The following is a 19,033-nucleotide window of genomic DNA, read 5'->3' as shown; positions in this document are numbered from 1 at the left end:
CTCTTACAGAAAACAATGGATATAATGCAAACACACAATTGGCATCATCAGTAGTTGCAATGTCAGCAAAACGTACTCATACAGTAGGTGTAAAGAAAAATGTCATTTGAAATTATAAAAAAGAGTGAGATTGCAAAATCTCTCTCATATAGCCCCACCCAGTACAACACACACAGGAACTTCTTCCTATGAAGTCTGGCATGGCCTTGTAGTCGAGGATTTCCAAGTTAAACAATCAGCTGAAATGTTTTTTCACAAACAAAGCAGGAGGAACATAGAGCTCTAAACCAATAGAGTGATTTCTCAGAAGAAGAAAAAAGACCATGATTTAAGGGCTTTTTACAAAATGTCTTCCATAGCATAGTCCTTTGAAGGAAGGATTGTTGACATATTTGACATTTGTATCCAAAAGCATCATTCAAATCAAATCAAATGTATTTATATAGCCCTTTGTACAACAGCTGGTATCTCAAAGTGCTGTACAGAAACCCAGCCTAAAACCCCAAACAGCAAGCAATGCAGGTGTAGAAGCACGGTGGCTAGGAAAAACTCCCTAGAAAGGCCAAAACCTAGGAAGAAACCTAGAGAGGAACCAGGCTGTGTGGGGTGGCCAGTCCTCTACTGGCTGTGCCGGGTGGAGATTATAACAGAACATGGCCAAGATGTTCAAATGTTCATAAATGACCAGCATGGTCCAATAATAATAAGGCAGAACAGTTGAAACTGGAGCAGCAGCACGGCCAGGCGGACTGGGGACAGCAAGGAGTCATCATGTCAGGTAGTCCTGAGGCATGGTCCTAGGGCTCAGGTCCTCCGAGAGAGAGAAAGAAAGAGAGAAAGAGAGAATTAGAGAGAGCACACTTAAATTCACACAGGACACCAAATAGGACAGGAGAAGTACTCCAGATATAACAAACGGACCCTAGCCCCCTGACACATAAACTACTGCAGCATAAATACTGGAGGCTGAGACAGGAGGGGTCAGGAGACACTGTGGCCCCATCTGAGGACAGGGCCAAACAGGAAGGATATAACCCCACCCACTTTGCCAAAGCACAGCCCCCACACCACCAGAGGGATATCTTCAACCACCAACCTCTCATCCTGAGACAAGGCCGAGTATAGCCCACAAAGATCTCCGCCACGGCACAACCCAAGTGGGGGGCGCCCATGTTCATTGAGAATTAATTTATCAAAGTTGGTATATTTCTGACACTTTGGCCTTACCCAGGCCTCCTTTAAGACTCCATAGTGTTTCTGAAGGTGCTATAAGGCATTGGTGTCATATGAAGTTTTATCACTTGCTCTGTAATATGAGTAGTATCACACACACATACACACACACACAAGTTTAGGGGTCACTCAGAAATTCTTGTTTTTGAAAGAAAAGCACATTTTTGGTCCATTAAAAAAACATCAAATTGATCAGAAATACAGTGTAGATATTGTTAATGTTGTAAATGACTATTGTAGCTGGAAACGGCAGATTTTTTATGTACATAGGCGAACAGAGGCCCATCATCAGCAACCATCACTCCCGTGTTCCAATGGCACGTTGTGTTAGCTAATCCAAGTGTATCATTTCAAAAGGCTAATTGATCATTAGAAAACCCTTTGAAAAATGTTCAATATTATTTTTTATATTTGTCAATATTCATGAATGTAAAAAAAAATATATATATAAGGTTTTGAAATGAAAATACTACTCAAAGTGGCTATCAGCAGTTGAAACAATAACAAAGCATTCTCTCCACCACTGTTTCAGTGTAAAGCAGGGGGATGGGCCTAGAGAAATGTTACCAGACTCAAATTCAAAGGCAGCGCTATGGATACAAGGACTGGCCATGCATGATATAAAAATTATAGTTTTAACCATGTTTTGTTTATGCTAAACAGTGTTTGTTTACAAACATTGGAGTTAAACAAGTTCTATTTTGGGTTCTAATGTGGTATGACAGTTGAACTAAGCGCATGAGGCATTTAAATGGTATATTCTTCAAGAATCAATGGATGTATACAGTTCATTTGGAAAGTATTCAGACCCCTTACCTTTTTTCCCCCACATGATATTACATTGCAGCCTTATTCTAAAATTGATGAAATCAAAATGTCCCTCAATCTACACACAATACCCCATAATGACAAAGCCAAAAAGGTTTTTAGAAATTTTGCACATTTATAAAAAATAATACCTTATACCTTACCTTATAATTATTCAGACACTTTGCTATGAGACGTGAAAAAATTGAGCTCAGGTGCATCCTGTGTCCATTGATCATCCTTGATTTGTTTCTACAACTTGGTTGGAGTCCACCTGTGGTAAATTCAGTTGATTGGACATGATTTGGAAAGGCATACACGTGTCTATATAAAAGGTCCCACAGTTGACAGTGCATGTCAGAGCAAAAACCAAGCCATGAGGTCAAAGGAAATGTCCGTAGAGCTCCGAGAAAGGATTGTGTTGAGGCACAGATCTGGGGAAGGTTACCAAAACATTTCTGCAGCATTGAAGGTCCCCAAGAGCACAGTGGCCTCCATCATTCTTAAATGGAATGAGTTTGGAACCACCCAGACTCTTCCTACAGCTGGCCACAAGGCCAAACTGAGTAATTGGAGGAGAAGGGACTTGGTCAGGGAGTTGACCAAGAACCCGATAGTCACTCTGACAGAGCTCCAGAGTTCGTCTGTGGAGATGGGAGAACATTCCAGAAGGACAACCTTCTCTGCAGCACTCCACCGATCAGGCTTTTATGGTAGAGTGGCCAGACGGAAGCCACTCCTCAGTAAAAAAGGCACATGACAGTCAGCTTGGAGTTTGCCAAAAGGCACCTAAAGGACTCTCAGACCATGAGAAACAAGATTCTCTGGTTTGATGAGACCAAGATTGAACTCTTTGGCCTGAATACCAAGCGTCACATCTGGAGGAAACCTGGCACTATCTCTACAGGGAAGCATGGTAGTGGCAGCATCATGCAGAGAGATCCTTGATGATAACCTGCTCCAGAGTGCTCAGGACCTCAGATTGGGGCGAAGGTTCACCTTCCAACGGTACAACAACACAGCACACAGCACACATCCAAGATAATGAAGGAGTGGCTTCGGGACAAGTCTCTGAATGTCCTTGAGTGGCCCAGCCAGAGCCTAGATTTGAATATCTCTGGAGAGACCTGAAAATATCTGTGATGCAACGCTCCCCATCCAACCTGACAGAGCTTGAGAGGATCTGCAGAGAATAATGGGAGAAACTTCTGCAAATACAGGTGTTGCCACGCCCTGACCGTAGAGAGCTTTTTATGTCTCTATTTTGGTTTGGTCAGGGTGTGATTTGGGTGGGCATTCTATGGCCTTTTTCTATGTTTTGTATTTCTTTGTTTTGGCCGAGTAGGGTTCTCAATCAGGGACGGCTGTCTATCGTTGTCTCTGATTGGGAACCACACTTAGGTAGCTTTTTCCCACAGGGGTTTTGTGGGTGGTTATTTTCTGTATTAGTGTTTGCACCTTACGGGACTGTTTCGGTTTCATTTATTCTCTTTTTATTTTGATTTAGTGTTCAGTTCAATAAACAAACATGAATACTTACCACGCTGCGCTTTGGTCCGACTACTCTTCCTCATCCTATGACGAAAGCCATTACAGGTGTGCCAAGCTTGTAGTGTCATACCCAAGAAGACTCAAGACTGTAAGCGCTGCCAAAGATGCTTCAACAAAGTACTGAGTAAAGGGTCTGAATACTTATGTAAAATGTCATATTTCTTTTATTAATTTATTTTTTGCTAAAATGTCTAAAAAACTGTTTTTGCTTTGTCATTATGGGGTATTGTATGAGGGGAAAAAACTACATTTTTAGAAAAAAGGCTGTAACGTAACAAAATGTGGAAAAAGTAAAGGGGTCTGAATCCTTCCCCAAATGCACTGTATAATAAATGTATAAGTCTAAAAAGGGATGTAACAACTACGGATTGCCCCTTTAAACAATACAGTACTGTGAACAGAAATCTGGAAACACTGGGCAGTAACTAGAACCCCAAAATAAAAAAATACCAAGTTTAATTATTTGTGGAGCATCTGAGAGAATTTCATTCACTTTCTTTTCATTCTATTATAAACTAACACCACCAACATCTGTCCACCCCCATCATTCTCTCCAGAGTAGAGCCACATGTAAAAGTGATTGAGCTCCAGGAGGAGTACGACCCACCCCTCCGGCCCTCATCCCCCTCTTGTCCTTTGGGAATGTGTCTGTGGGAGGAGGAAGAAGAGTGGGAAGAGAGGATGACAAGGTTTGAGTGAGGGGTATGAGGCCGGATGACCGCAGAGGATGATAGACTTAGGAAACAAGCTTGATCCTATTACAGGAAGTGTGTGGAGAAAGGGTTAAGGGTCAAGTCCTTCAGGGAGTGGAGTATCCAGAGGTAGGGGAGCTCTACAGTAGTGCAGGCTACAGCAGTGCAGGGAGAGTCTGCAGATCGGACACAGATATGCAGTTATGCACACACATACACAGGCAAGCGTACACAGGCAAGCACACTTAGGAACTAAGGGCGAGGATGTGCTTCCAGATGTCAGATTGCCCCAGAATGACATTGACCTGAACACTGAAGCAGTGTGGGGGGAACAGATACAAAACTGGGAGAGAGGGTGCAGCTGTGTTTACCTTAGTGACATCTCTGAGTGAGGCCTGCTTAGAAGCACACACACGGAGCTCAATGTACACTAATACTGTATGCATGTGAACTGCAGTTGCATTAAAGTACAGTTAGAGTAAAGTTCCGTCTAGAACATTCTATTTAGAGTTTTATCTTCTATTTTTGATGTAAATATAAAGCCACCTATCAATACAATCTAGGATAACGAAGGTGATCCTGCCAGAACATGAAATACGACGGCTGTGTAATCAACCCAAGGGTCAAATGTTATTACACGTTACAATGCACATGCATTATGATGGCAGTTGTTTAGTGGAATGGGGGAGGAGGGGTACTGAGGTTAGGGTGACGGAGCCATACCTACACACTAATATTTTGACTTTGTCAAGAAGTGATTATGGCCTATGATTTTGCTTATAATGAAGTTATAATGATTGTTCTAGACCTAGGAGCTTGCAACTTGTTAAGTTAAAAGCGGTTTCTTGAAGAATGACTTTCCTGTCTACCTTATTAACCACAGCATGACTCTCTGAAAAGCTCTCACTAAACTAATATGAACCACAAGCTAAGCTAAACTAATATGAACCACAAGTATATCAGACTTATTAAATTATTTGTTTGGCTACATCCTCATGCTCATGCTGTGAGCCCTGTTGTCTGGTCCCAAGATAAATTACACAGGGACTTTGTCTATTCCCTTACCAGCTGCTTCCATCTTCTCCCTCACCTCCCACTGACTACAGCATCTGCCTCTAAAACTGTGAGTGTGCGCGTTCAACTCGATACCCTAGCACAGGCGGCGCGCAACTCTCCACACCATCCACAATTCCTCCCAGAAATACAGCCTTTAACAGTTCTCCTTGGAAGAACAGGTACATTCAAATAAGCATGTGTTAACTAACTAACTATAGGTGTCCCCCAAAGAATCTGAGCGACTTATGCCAGTTGAGACACAATGATGTTAGAGTTTCAGAGGGCAGCAATGTGCATGTGTGGGAGAGCTTTCTTTCTCTCCTTCCAGATGATGGAGTGGTGAAAATCCCTCCTTAGTTGGCGTGTAGTTTATAGCAGTGTAGATGTTAAAGATCAACCTCTCATCTCCTCAGAACCTGTCCAACCTGTTGTGGAGACTCTCTGTAATGGCATATCACTTTATGTCAGGACTGACAGTCATTATGTCACCATTACGTGCACCTCAATACCACTAAGTGGTACTGTGCCCACAGTAGGTTAGGTTTCATGGTGATGTTCAGTAGAACTTTGTTTGGAAATGTAGTTTCCACTAAATGATGTCTCTCATCCAAAAGTGGAACTCTGTTGGAATCATTATGTAAATGACTCCTACAGTTAACAGGAAAGCCAAAGTTTGATGTATACAATTAGCAACTAAACTTCCATAGTAGAGGTCGACCGATTCATCGGAATGGCCTATTAATTAGGGAAAATTTCAGGTTTTCATAACAATCGGAAATCCGATTTGGCTATTATTTTATTTTTTTATGTATTTTTTTACACCTTTATTTAATCTTTATTTTACTAGGCAAGTCAGTTAAGAACACATTCTTATTTTCAATGACGGCCTAGGAACAGTGGGTTAACTGCCTCGTTAAGGGGCAGAACGACAGATTTTCACATTGTCAGCTCGGGGGATTCAATCTTGCAACCTTACAGTTAACTAGTCCAACGCTCTAACTACCTGCCTCTCATTGCACTCCACGAGGAGACTGCCTGTTACGCGAATGCAGTAAGCCAAGGTAAGTTGCTAGCTACAGTGGGGAGAACAAGTATTTGATACACTGCCGATTTTGCAGGTTTTCCTACTTACAAAGCATGTAGAGGTCTGTAATTTTTTATCATAGGTACACTTCAACTGTGAGAGCCAGAATCTAAAACAAAATCCAGAAAATCACATTGTATGATTTTTAAGTAATTAATTTGCATTTTATTGCATGACATAAGTATTTGATACATCAGAAAAGCAGAACTTAATATTTGGTACATAAACCTTTGTTTGCAATTACAGAGATCATACGTTTCCTGTAGTTCTTGACCAGGTTTGCACACACTGCAGCAGGGATTTTGGCCCACTCCTCCATACAGATCTTCTCCAGATCCTTCAGGTTTCGGGGCTGTCGCTGGGCAATACGGACTTTCAGCTCCCTCCAAAGATTTTCTATTGGGTTCAGGTCTGGAGACTGGCTAGGCCACTCCAGGACCTTGAGATGCTTCTTACGGAGCCACTCCTTAGTTGAGCTGGCTGTGTGTTTCGGGTCGTTGTCATGCTGGAAGACCCAGCCACGACCCATCCTCCCCTCAATACGGTGCTATCGTCCTGTCCCCTTTGCAGAAAAGCATCCCCAAAGAATGATGTTTCCACCTCCATGCTTCATGGTTGGGATGGTATTCTCGGGGTTGTACTCATCCTTCTTCCTCCAAACACGGCGAGTGGAGTTTAGACCAAAAAACTCAATTTTTTGTCTCATCAGACCACATGACCTCCCATTCCTCCTCTGGATCATCCAGATGGTCATTGGCAAACTTCAGACGGGTCTGGACATGCATACCTTGCGTGCACTGCAGGATTTTAATCCATGACGGTGTAGTGTGTTACCAATGGTTTTCTTTGAGACTGGGGTCCCAGCTCTCTTCAGGTCATTGACCAGGTCCTGACGTGTAGTTCTGGGCTGATCCCTCACCTTCCTCATGACCATTGATGCCCCACGAGGTAAGATCTTGCATGGAGCCCCAGACCGAGGGTGATTGACTGTCATCTTGAACTTCTTCCATTTTCTAATAATTGCGCCAACAGTTGTTGCCTTCTCACCAAGCTGCTTGCCTATTGTCCTGTAGCCCATCCCAGCCTTGTGCAGGTCTACAATTTTATCCCTGATGTCCTTACACAGCTCTCTGGTCTTGGCCATTGTGGAGAGGTTGGAGTCTGTTTGATTGAGTGTTTGGACAGGTGTCTTTTATACAGGTAACGAGTTCAAACAGGTGAAGTTAATACAGGTAATGAGTGGAGAACAGGAGGGCTTCTTAAAGAAAAACTAACAGGTCTGTGAGAGCCAGAATTCTTACTGGTTGGTAGGTGATCAAATACTTATGTCATGCAATAGAATGCAAATTAATTACTTAAAAATCATACAATGTCATTTTCTGGATTTTTGTTTTAGATTCTGTCTCTCACAGTTGAAGTGTACCTATGATAAAAACCTGCAAAATCGGCAGTGCAAAAACCTGCAAAATCGGCAGTGTATGAAATAATTGTTCTCCCCACTGTAGCATTAAACTTATCTTATAAAAACAATTAATCAATCATAATCACTAGTTAACTACACATGGTTGATGATATTACTAGTTTATCTAGCGTGTCCTGCATTGCATATAATCGATGCGGTGCGTATCGTTACTCCAATGTGTACCTAACCATGAACATCAATGCCTTTCTTAAAATCAATACACAGAAGTATATATTTTTAAACCTGCATATTTAGCTAAAAGAAATCCAGGTTAGCAGGCAATATTAACCAGGTGAAATTGTGTCACTTCTCTTGCGTTCATTGCACGCAGAGTCAGTGTATATGCAACAGTTTGGGCCGCCTAATTTGCCAGAATATTAAGTAATTATGACATAACATTGAAGGTTGTGCAATGTAACAGGAATATTTAGACTAATGGATGCCACCCCTTAGATAAAATACGAAACGGTTCCGTATCTCACTGAAAGAATAAACGTCTTGTTTTCGAGATGATAGTTTCCGGATTCGACCATATTAATGACCTAAGGCTCGTATTTCTGTGTGTTATTATGTTATAACTAAGTCTATGATTTGATAGAGCAGTCTGACTGAGCGGTGGTAGGCAGCAGCAGGCTCGTAAGCATTCATTCAAACAGCACTTTCGTGCGTTTTGCCAGCAGCTCTTCGTTGTGCGTCAAGCATTGCGCTGTTTATGACTTCAAGCCTATCAACTCCCAAGATTAGGCTCGTATAACTGATGTGAAATGGCTAGCTAGTTAGCGGGGTGCGCGCTAATAGCGTTTCAAACGTCACTCGCTCTGAGACTTGGAGTAGTTGTTCCCCTTGTTCTGCATAGGTAACGCTGCTTCGAGGGTGGTTGTTGTCGTTGTGTTCCTGGTTCGAGCCCAGGGAGGAGCGAGGAGAGGGACGGAAGCTATACTGTTACACTGGCAATACTATAGTGCCTATAAGAACATCCAATAGTCAAAGGTTAATGAAATACAAATGGTATAGAGAGAAATAGTCCTATAATTCCTATAATAACTACAACCTAAATCTTCTTACCTGGGAATATTGAAGACTCATGTTAAAAGGAACCACCAGCTTTCATATGTTCTCATGTTCTGAGCAAGAAACTTAAACGTTAGCTTTCTTACATGGCACATATTGTACTTTTACTTTCTTCTCCAACACTTTGTTTTTGCATTATTTAAACCAAATTGAACATGTTTCATTATTTATTTGAGGCTAAATAGATTTTATTGATGTATTATATTAAGTTAAAATAAGTGTTCATTCAGGATTGTTGTAATTGTCATTATTACAACAACAACAAAACTAAAAAAATAGTCAGATAATCGGTATCGGACTTTTTTGGTCCTCCAATAATCGGTACCGGTATCGGCGTTGAAAAATCCTAATCGGTTGACCTCTATTCCATAGTGACACTTTTCCTCTCTGTCTTCTGGTTTCAGTGTGTCAGGGGATCAGCAACAGGCTGACGCTGCTGGCGACTGTAGACGACCACTACAACAACCTTGTGAAGATGTACAGCAACTGTACCGTGGTCCTGGAGAACCTAGAACTCACCTACATCCAGGATTACCACGACCTCTCCTTCCTCAAGGTGAGGAGATGGAGGGTTTGATTCCTATACATTGTTTTGCAGTTGCTTCCTACCTATCCACCTTTCCTATGTCATATAGTTCCTCGCCCTCTCTCTGATCTAAAATGACCTGAGAGAAAATAGTGTTGCAGCCATTTCATTACTTTTCATTACTTTTTTTTAATTTTTACTTTTAGCTCCTAGTTGAATGCACTGGCTGTAAGGCTGTAAGTAACTCTGGATAGGAGTCTGCTAAATGACTCAACGTCAATGTGAGTGTAATAGTCAGAATAAAGATTTTCTATCCTTTATGACTTCACTACCACCAACTGAACAATGATTGTATTGCAAGGTTAACGTAGTCAAGAGTAGGTTGCATGACCACCAGACCAAACTCTGGCACGTTCCGCACTTCTATCCATTTCTATGTTCTCCCTCCAGTCCATTCAGGAGGTTGGAGGATACGTTCTGATCGCCCTCAATAAGGCAGCCAGCATCCCTCTCGAGAACCTGCGTCTTATCCGAGGACACTCCCTCTTCCTTGACAAGTATGCCCTGACTGTAACATCCAATTACGAGAAGAATCACTCCTCTGTGACCCTCAACTACACCAGGGGCCTGAGGGAGCTGAAGCTGAGTGGACTGACAGGTTAGTGGGTGACTGGGAGGTCCATTTCAGTGACTGTATCCTGGATTCTGTCCACACCTGAGTGGGTCAAATACATTATGTAATGTTATTTAAAGTACTTTGAAGTATTTGTGGTGCGCTTGATTTAGCTTGGGAGTTAGAATTTTTGGGTCTATGCCATTGGTTCCATTACACAGGCCAGACAACATATCTATGTGTCCTTCTATTTTGCACAGAGATTCTCAAGGGAGGTGTGAAAATTGCCCACAATCCTTTGCTGTGTAATGTGGAAACCATCCAGTGGTGGGACATGGTAAATAAGGCCATAAACCATAGTATGCACTTCAAACTGGAGAGCTATGGCCGTTACTGTAAGTATGCTAGATTCATTAACACTTAGTATAGTAATGAATCCTTCTCTGCTTTGTGTTCAGTGGAATCATTTTGGCGTCGTTGATTAACCAGCACAACTATTATGATTATTCCATATGACACAGCTTTCGGGTTTGTGATTTACAACCAAACTTGCATGGCCAGGTTTAACCATGTGTAACACCAGTATTCTATGAATGACATCATTCAGATGTTAAGCAGGGTTTTTCCTCACCTTACAGGTGACAAGTGTGACCCGGGATGCTACAATGGATCATGCTGGACCTCAGGACTGGAGAACTGTCAAACCTGTAAGGAGCCATTCTTCTCTCCCTGAAATTAGTAGTGATACAAAAACATCACGTGCTATTTCTCTTTCATGATATTGGTAGAAGCTTTTGTTCATGTTGAAAGTATTTTGTTGGTTGCTCATTTTCTCACACAGACCCTTGCACTCGGTGATGGGTGTGTTTTGCTGACTGGTCCTCTCTTTCCAACTCCCATCTCTCCTCAGTTACCAAGCTGACGTGTGCAGAGCAGTGCTCTGGAAGGTGTAGGGGTCCTAAACCCAGTGACTGCTGTAACGAACACTGTGCTGCAGGCTGCACCGGCCCTAGGCCTACAGAGTGTCTGGTGAGAGACTCTTCTGACTTCAATGAATTCAGAACTTACAAAAGTTATAATCAGATAGGAAACACATTTAAAAAGACAACAGGCAGACCCACTCCTGGGCTGCTCCAGATATCGTTGGCGATATTGCACACTCATTGTAATCGTAGTCTTTCATTCTTGCATTCAAAGGCTTGTAGAGACTTCCAGGATGATGGCACATGTAAGGATGCCTGCCCCCCTACCATGCTCTACAATCCCAACACCCACCAGTTGGCTTCCAACCCTAACGCCAAGTACACGTTCGGGGCCACTTGTGTGAAGGACTGCCCACGTAAGGTCATCTACATTATCAAAGGGTTAATAAAGATGGGGTATGCTCATAACTTTACCGAATGGCCAGACAAACATCTGTTCTACACCAAACATGTCTGTCTGGTAGAATTGGGAATTGTGCTCTATTTGTTACTTTCATACAGTTGAAGTCAGAATTTTACATACACTTAGGTTGGAGTCATTAAAACTCGTTTTTCAACCACTCCACAAATTTCTTGTTAACAAACTATAATTTTGGCAAGTCAGTTAGGATATCTACTTTGTGCATGACACAAGTAATTTTTCCAACAATTTTTTAAAGACAGATTATTTCACTTAGAATTCACTGTATCACAATTCCAGTGGGTTAGAAATTTACATACACTAAGTTTACTGTGCCTTTAAACAGCTTGGAAAATTCCAGAAAATTATGTCATGGCTTTAGAAGCTTCTGATTGACTCAAATTATGTCAATTAGCCTATTGGAGGTGTAACTGTGGATGTATTTCAAGGCCTACCTTCACACTCAGTGTTTCTTTGCTTGACATCATGGAAAAATCAAATGAAATCAGCCAAGACCTCAGAAAAAAAATAATTGTAGACCTCCACAAGTCTGGTTCTGTCACGACTTCCGCCGAAGTCGGTCCCTCTCCTTGCTCGGACGGCGTTCGACGTCACCGGCCTTCTAGCCATGGCCGATCCACTTTTCATTTTCCTTTTGTTTTGTCTTTGTTTTACACACCTGGTTTCAATTCCCCAATTACATGTTCATTATTTAACCCTCTGTTTTCCCCATGGTTTTTGTGCGTGTTTGTTCGTTGTTGAGTTGTCATTAGTTCTGTGAGCTGGTGTGTTTCCCAGCATGGAATATATTGTTGGTTTACTGTCGAGTAAAGTTTTTACTCAGTTCTGTGTCCTGTGCCTGACTTCGTCCGACCCGCTACACACTGACTCTTGACAGGTTCATCCTTAGGAGCAATTTCCAAACGCTGAAGGTACCACGTTCATCTGTACAAACAATAATATGCAAGTATAAACACCATGGGACCACACAGCCTTCATACAGCTCAGGAAGGAGATGCGTTCTGCCTCCTAGAGATGAACGTACTTTGGTGCGAAAAGTGCAAATCAATCCCAGAACAACAGCAAAGGACCTTGTGAAGATGCTGGAGGAAACAGGTACAAAAGTATCTATATCCACAGTAAAACAAGTCCTATAATCAACATAACTTGAAAGGCCATTCAGCAAGGAAGAAGCCACTGCTCCAAAACCGCCATAAAAAAGCCAGACTACGGTTTGCAACTGCACATGGGGACAACGATTGTACTTTTTGGAGAAATGTCCTCTGGTCTAATGAAACAAAAATAGAACTGTTTGGCCATAATGACCATCATTATGTTTGGAGTAAAAAGGGGGAGGCTTGCAAGCAAGAGAAAACCATCCCAACCGTGAAGCACAGGGGTGGCAGCATCATGTTGTGGGGGTGCTTTGCTGCAGGAGGGACTGCTGCACTTCACAAAATAGATGGCATCATGAGGAAAGAAAAACTATGTGGATATATTGGAGCAACATCTCAAGACATCAGTCAGGAAGTTAAAGCTTGGTCGCAAATGGGTCTTCCAAATGGACAATGACCCCAAGCATACTTCCAAAGTTGTGGCAAAGTGGCTTAACGACAACAAAGTCAAGGTATTGGAGTGGCCATCAGAAAGCCCTGACCTCAATCCTATAGAACATTTGTGGGCAGAACTGAAAAAGTGTGTGCGAGCAAGGAGGCCTACAAACCTGACTCAGTTACACCAGCTCTGTCAGGAGGAATGGGCCAAAATTCACCCAACTTATTGTTGGAAGCATGTGGAAGGCTACCCAAAAAGTTTGACCCAAGTTAAACAATTTAAAGCAATGCTACCCAATACTAATTGAGTGTATGTAAACTTTTGACCCACTGGGAATGTGATGAAAGAAATAAAAGCTTAAATAAATCACTCCACTATTATTCTGACATTTCACATTCTTAAAATAAAGTGGTGATCGTAACTGACAGGGACAGGGAATTTTTACTAGGATTAATTGTCAGGAATTGTGAAGAACTGAGTTTAAATGTATTTGGCTAAGGTGCATGTAAACTTACGACTTCAACCGTATCTATTGTTTCTTTCAGAATGTTTCACCTCAGTGAATACGCCCCCGCCGCTATACTTACATGGTGAAGAGACTTTTGCCTATAATTGTCTGGATTGGTGAAGGTGACCCCTGACCTGTGATTGGTTGTTTATTATAGATAATTATGTGGTGACGGACCACGGGGCGTGTGTCAGAACGTGCAGCGGCAACACACACGAGGTGGAGGAGAATGGTGTCAGGAGGTGCAAGAAGTGTGACGGAATCTGTCCGAAAGGTAAAATATTGCAAATGTAACTCTTTGTCTGTGGTAGGCTAGTCAATATAAATGTACTTTATTTTAAAATTTGCTAGCTGTGTCATTTCTTAACCTCATAATGCTGCATTGGATTGTCAATGGTTTGAATGTTTTTGTGTTATTCTCATCTAGTTTGCGATGGACTTGGAATGGGACTGCTTACTAAAGTGTTGTCAATCAACGCGTCTAACATTGATTCTTTCAAAAACTGCACCAAAATCAATGGAGCTGTTTCAATTATGCAGACATCTTTGGATGGGTAAGGATTAACAATCACATTGTACGGTGTCCATGGGTTGTCCTAATATGTACACCGTAACAGTGAAATACAATGCAATTTGCTCTGTGTTCATTCAAATGATTTTGAATTAACTTAAATGACTGTGTTTTGAACTACTCCCTATAACATACAGTACCAGTCAACAGTTGACACACCACCTCATTCCAGGGTTTTTCTTTATTTTTACTATTTTCTACATTGTAGAATAATAGTGAAGACATCAAAGCTAGGAAATAACATATGGAATGATGTGTTAAACAAATCAAAATATATTTTAGATTCTTCAAAGTAGCCACCCCTTGCCTTGATGACAGCTTTGCACACTCTTGGCATTCTCTCAACCAACTTCATGAGGTAGTCACCTGGAATGCATTTAAATTAACAAGTGTGCCTTCTTAAATTAATTTGTGGAATTTATTTCCTTAATGCGTTTGAGCCAATTAGTTGTGTTGTGACAAGGTAAGGGTGGTATACAGCGGATAGCCCTGTTTGATAAAATACCAAGTCCATATTATGTCAAGAACAGTTCAAATAAGCAAAGAGAAAGGACAGTCCATCATTACTTTAAGACATGAAGATCAGTCAATCCAGAACATTTCAAGAAGTGCAGTCACAAAAACCATCAAGCGCTATGTTGAAACTGGCTCTCATGAGGACCGCCACAGGAACGGAAGACCCCGAGTTACCTCTGCTGCAGAGGATTTCATTAGAGTTACCAGACTCAGAAATTGCAGCCCAAATAAATGTTTCACAGAGTTTAAGTAACAGTCACATCTCAACATCAACTGTTCAGAGGAGACTGTGTGAATCAGGCCTTCATGGTCAAATTTCTGCAAAGAAACCACTACTAAAGGACACCAATAAGTAGAAGAGACTTGCTTGGACCAAGACACACAAGTAATGGACATTAGACCGGTGGAAATCTGTCCTTTGGTCTGATGAGTCCAAATTAGAGATTTTTGGTTCCAACCACCGTGTCTTTGTGAGATGCAGAGTAGGTGAATGGATGATCTCTGCGTGTGTGGTTCCCACCGTGAAGCATGGAGGTGGTGGTGTGCGGGTGCTCTGCTGGTGACACTGTCCGTGATTTATTTAGAATTCAAGGCACACTTAACCAGCATGGCTACCACAGCATTCTGCAGCGATACGCCATCCCAACTGGTTTGCGCTTAGTGGAACTAAGCCCATCTGTGTAGGGGTTATTTGACCAAGAAGGAGAGTGATGGAGTGCTGCATCAGATGACCTGGCCTCCACAATCACCCGACCTCAACCCAATTGATATGGTTTGGGATGAGTTGGACTGCAGAGTGAAGGAAAATCAGCACACAAGTGCTCAGCATATGTGGAACTCCTTCCAGACTGTAGGAAAAGCATTCCACGTGAAGCTGGTTGAGAGAATGCCAAGAGTGTGCAAAGCTGTCAAGGCAAAGGGTGACTACTTAAAACAATGTTTTGGTTACTACATGATTCCATGTGTGTTATTTCATAGTTTTGACATCTTCAGTATTATTCTACAATGTTGAAAATAGTAAAAATAAAGATAAACCCTTGAATGAGTAGGTGTTTTGACTGTACTGTATGTACAGTGCATTTGTAAAGTATACAGACCCCTTTTTCCAGAAATACCGTATTTACATAAGTATTCAGACCCTTTGTTATGAGACTCAAAATTGAGCTCAGGTGCATCCGGGTTTCCATTGATCATCTTTGAGATGTTTCTACAACTTGATTGGAGTCCACCTGTGGCCCAGCCAGAGCCCGAACATCTCTGGAGAGACCTGAAAATAGCTGTGCAGCGATGCTCCCCATCCAACCTGACAGAGCTCTTCAGGCTAGGGACAGCATCCTGAATTTCCAGATGACTGGCGTGCCCAAAGTAAACTGCCTGTTACTCAGGCCCAGAAGCTAGGATATGCATATGCATTAGATAGAAAACACTCTAAAGTTTCTAAAACTGTTAAAATAATGTCCGTGAGCATAACAGAACTGATATGGCAGGCGAAAAACTGAGGTCACAGGCCTTTTCAATACTAGCCTATGGGATATACAAAGAAAAGGTGTCAGTCTTTAGAAAGGGTTTCAGGCTTGTTTCTTGAAAAATTAACAAGTGGTTGTAGTTTATCCAAGGTGTTCTCATCAGGACAGGGAGACTTTTGGCGCGCGTGAATGAGCGCGCGCTCTTCGTCATTTTCCTTTTCTATTGAACACCGTTCTTTCCGTCTGAAATATTATCATTTATTTACATATTAGGGTGCCTAAGGATTGATTACAAACATTGTTTGACTTGTTTTGGATGAAGTTTACCGTATCTTTTTGGATTCCTTTGTATGCATGTTGAAGGACTTTATCGAACAAAAGGAGCATTCATTGTGTAGCTGGGACTCTTGGGATTGCAAAGAGAAGAAGATCTTCAAAGGTAAGTGATTTATTTTATTACTATTTGTGATTTTTGTGGAGCCGGTGCTGGTTGAAAAAGTATTTTGATGTGGGGCGCTGTCCTCAGATAATCGCATGGTATGCTTTCGCCGTAAAGCCTTTTTGAAATCTGACAACGCGGTTGGATTAACAAGAAGTTAAGCTTTTAAATGATGTAAGACACTTGTATGTTCATGAATGTTTAATATTACAATTTTGTCATTTGAATTTGGCGCACTCCAGCTTCACCGGATGTTATCCCTAAGAGGTTTTTAAGAGGATCTGCAGCGAAGAATGGGAGAAACTCCCCAAATACAGGTGTGCCAAGATTATAATGTCATAACCAAAAAGACTTGAGGCTGTAATCGCTGCATAAGCTGCTTCAACAAAATACAGAAAAAAAGGGTAGGAATACTTATGTAAACGCAATATTTCCTGATTTTTTTTTCTACATTTGCAAAAAATCAAAAACTGTTTTTTGGCTTCGTCATTATAGGGTATTTTGTGTAGATTGAGATTATTATAACTATTTTAGAATAAGGCTGTAACATAAAATGTGGAAAAGGTCAAGGGGGTCTGAATACACTGTATATACGTGTGTGTATAATATTCACTAGTGTTCGAAAGTTTGGGGTCACTTAATTGTCCTTGTTTTTGAAAGAAAAGCATTTTTTTGGTCCATTAAAATAACAAATTGATCAGTAATACAGTGTAGACATTGTTAACGTTGTAAAATTACTATTGCAGCTGGAAACTTTAAAAAAAATGGAATGACTGACAGAATCCCATTATCAGCAACCATCACTCCTGTGTTCCAATGGCACATTGTGTTAGCTAATCTAAGTTAGGCAGAGTTCCTTTGTCCAGTGTCTGTTCTTTTGCCCATCTTAATCTTTTCCTTTTATTGTCCAATCTGAGATATGGCTTTTTCTTTGCAACTCTGCCTAGAAGGCCAGCACCCCGGAGTCGCCTCTTCACTGTTGACATTGACTGGTGTTTTCCGGGTACTACTTAATGAAGCTGCCAGTTGAGGACTTGAGGTGTCTGGTTCTCAAACTAGACACTAATGTACTTGTCCTCTTGCTCAGTTGTCCACCGGGGCCTCCCACTCCTCTTTCTATTCTAGTTAGAGACAGTTTGCGATGTTCTGTGAAGGGAGTAGTACGCAGCTTTGTACGAGATCTTCAGTTTCTTGGCAATTTCTCGCATGAAATATACTTAATTTCTCAGAACAAGAATAGACTGACAAGTTTTATTTTGTTTATGGCCATTTTGAGCCTGTAATCAAACCCACAAATGCTGATACTCCAGATACTCAACCAGTCTAAAGGCCAGTTTTATTGCTTCCTATCAGCACAACAGTTTTCAGCTGTGCTAACAATTGCAAACAGGTTTTCTAATGATCAATTAGCCTTTTAAAATAAACTTGGATTAGCTAACACACCGTGCCATTGGAACACAGGAGTGATGGTTGCTGATAATGGGCCTCTGTACGCCTATGCAGATATTCCATAAAATAAAAAGCAGTTTCCAGCTACAATAGTCATTTACAACATTAACAATGTCTATACTGTATTTCTGATCAATTTGATGTTATTTTAAATGGACAAAAAAAGCTTTTCTTTAAAAAACAAGGACATTTTTAAGTGACCCCACACTTTTTTAACGGGAGTATGTGCCTTTGTAATTGCTTCTCTCAGTGATAGGTACACATCAACACCAAAAATGGACCCCGCCAAACTGGAATATTTCAAGACTGTGAAGGAAATTTCAGGTAGAACAGCTATTTAACTTATGTTCAATTGTTTTGTAATTCATCCAAGGGTAACAAAAGCAAGGACGATGCTTGATTACATTTATATTTGTTATTTTCCTAAAGGGTTTTTGCTGATACAAGCTTGGCCCGAGCACCTCAACTCTCTCAGTCCATTTGAAAACCTAGAGATTATCAGAGGAAGGACCAAACAGTTGTAAGTGTATCTCTGTCCTACACTGCGGTGATGTTCAATATGTCTGCTTCAGAAGGTGCTGTATGATACCTCTGCTATTTGTCATACCTATGAAACTAGGTTTTTGAAAATTGTTTCAAATGGAGTTTCGGTTCATGATTGATAGCAAAAACTCAGTAGCCTAGAAGATAAAACGTGAGCTGGCTTGAGAGGTTCCCTGCTGTATATTTCATTGTTTAATGATATGTTTGTGCTAGCTAGAGTAGCAGTAAGCTAACCTAGTAAACTATCATGACCTTTTCTTTTCCCCTAGTGGTCAGGTGAGTTTCGCTGCCCTCAACTTGGCCCATCTGAAGTATCTAGGCCTCCGCTCCCTGCGAGAGATCAGCGATGGCAATGTTGTGGTGAAGAACAACCCCCAGCTCTGCTACACCAACGGAGACCACTGGAAGAGCCTGTTTAGATTGGGCAAACAGTCCTCAACAGTGGGCAACAACGTCAACATCAGCACCTGTGGTAAGCAAGGACAAGGATAAAGTATGAATTCTGATCA

At 41.4% G+C, this 19,033-nt stretch overlaps 1 protein-coding gene across 1 annotated transcript in view; it reads left to right on the top strand.

Annotated features, from left to right (window-relative positions):
• LOC109899305 (melanoma receptor tyrosine-protein kinase) overlaps window positions 1–19,033 on the top strand; it is a 49,533-nt gene that overhangs the window by 17,453 nt on the left and 13,047 nt on the right. The window contains exons 2-12 of the mRNA XM_020494400.2: window positions 9,361–9,512; window positions 9,933–10,140; window positions 10,356–10,490; window positions 10,734–10,802; window positions 11,006–11,124; window positions 11,293–11,434; window positions 13,698–13,814; window positions 13,968–14,094; window positions 18,232–18,305; window positions 18,411–18,501; window positions 18,794–18,996. Of these exons, the coding sequence (XP_020349989.1) occupies window positions 9,361–9,512; window positions 9,933–10,140; window positions 10,356–10,490; window positions 10,734–10,802; window positions 11,006–11,124; window positions 11,293–11,434; window positions 13,698–13,814; window positions 13,968–14,094; window positions 18,232–18,305; window positions 18,411–18,501; window positions 18,794–18,996 (1,437 nt within the window). The remainder of the gene's footprint in view (window positions 1–9,360; window positions 9,513–9,932; window positions 10,141–10,355; window positions 10,491–10,733; window positions 10,803–11,005; window positions 11,125–11,292; window positions 11,435–13,697; window positions 13,815–13,967; window positions 14,095–18,231; window positions 18,306–18,410; window positions 18,502–18,793; window positions 18,997–19,033) is intronic.

The sequence above is a fragment of the Oncorhynchus kisutch genome, linkage group LG11 (assembly GCF_002021735.2).
Source record: "Oncorhynchus kisutch isolate 150728-3 linkage group LG11, Okis_V2, whole genome shotgun sequence".
In the NCBI taxonomy this organism is placed as follows: domain Eukaryota; kingdom Metazoa; phylum Chordata; class Actinopteri; order Salmoniformes; family Salmonidae; genus Oncorhynchus; species Oncorhynchus kisutch.
Note: the sequence above shows the minus strand (reverse complement) of the source record. Positions and strands in the feature narration are given on the sequence as shown.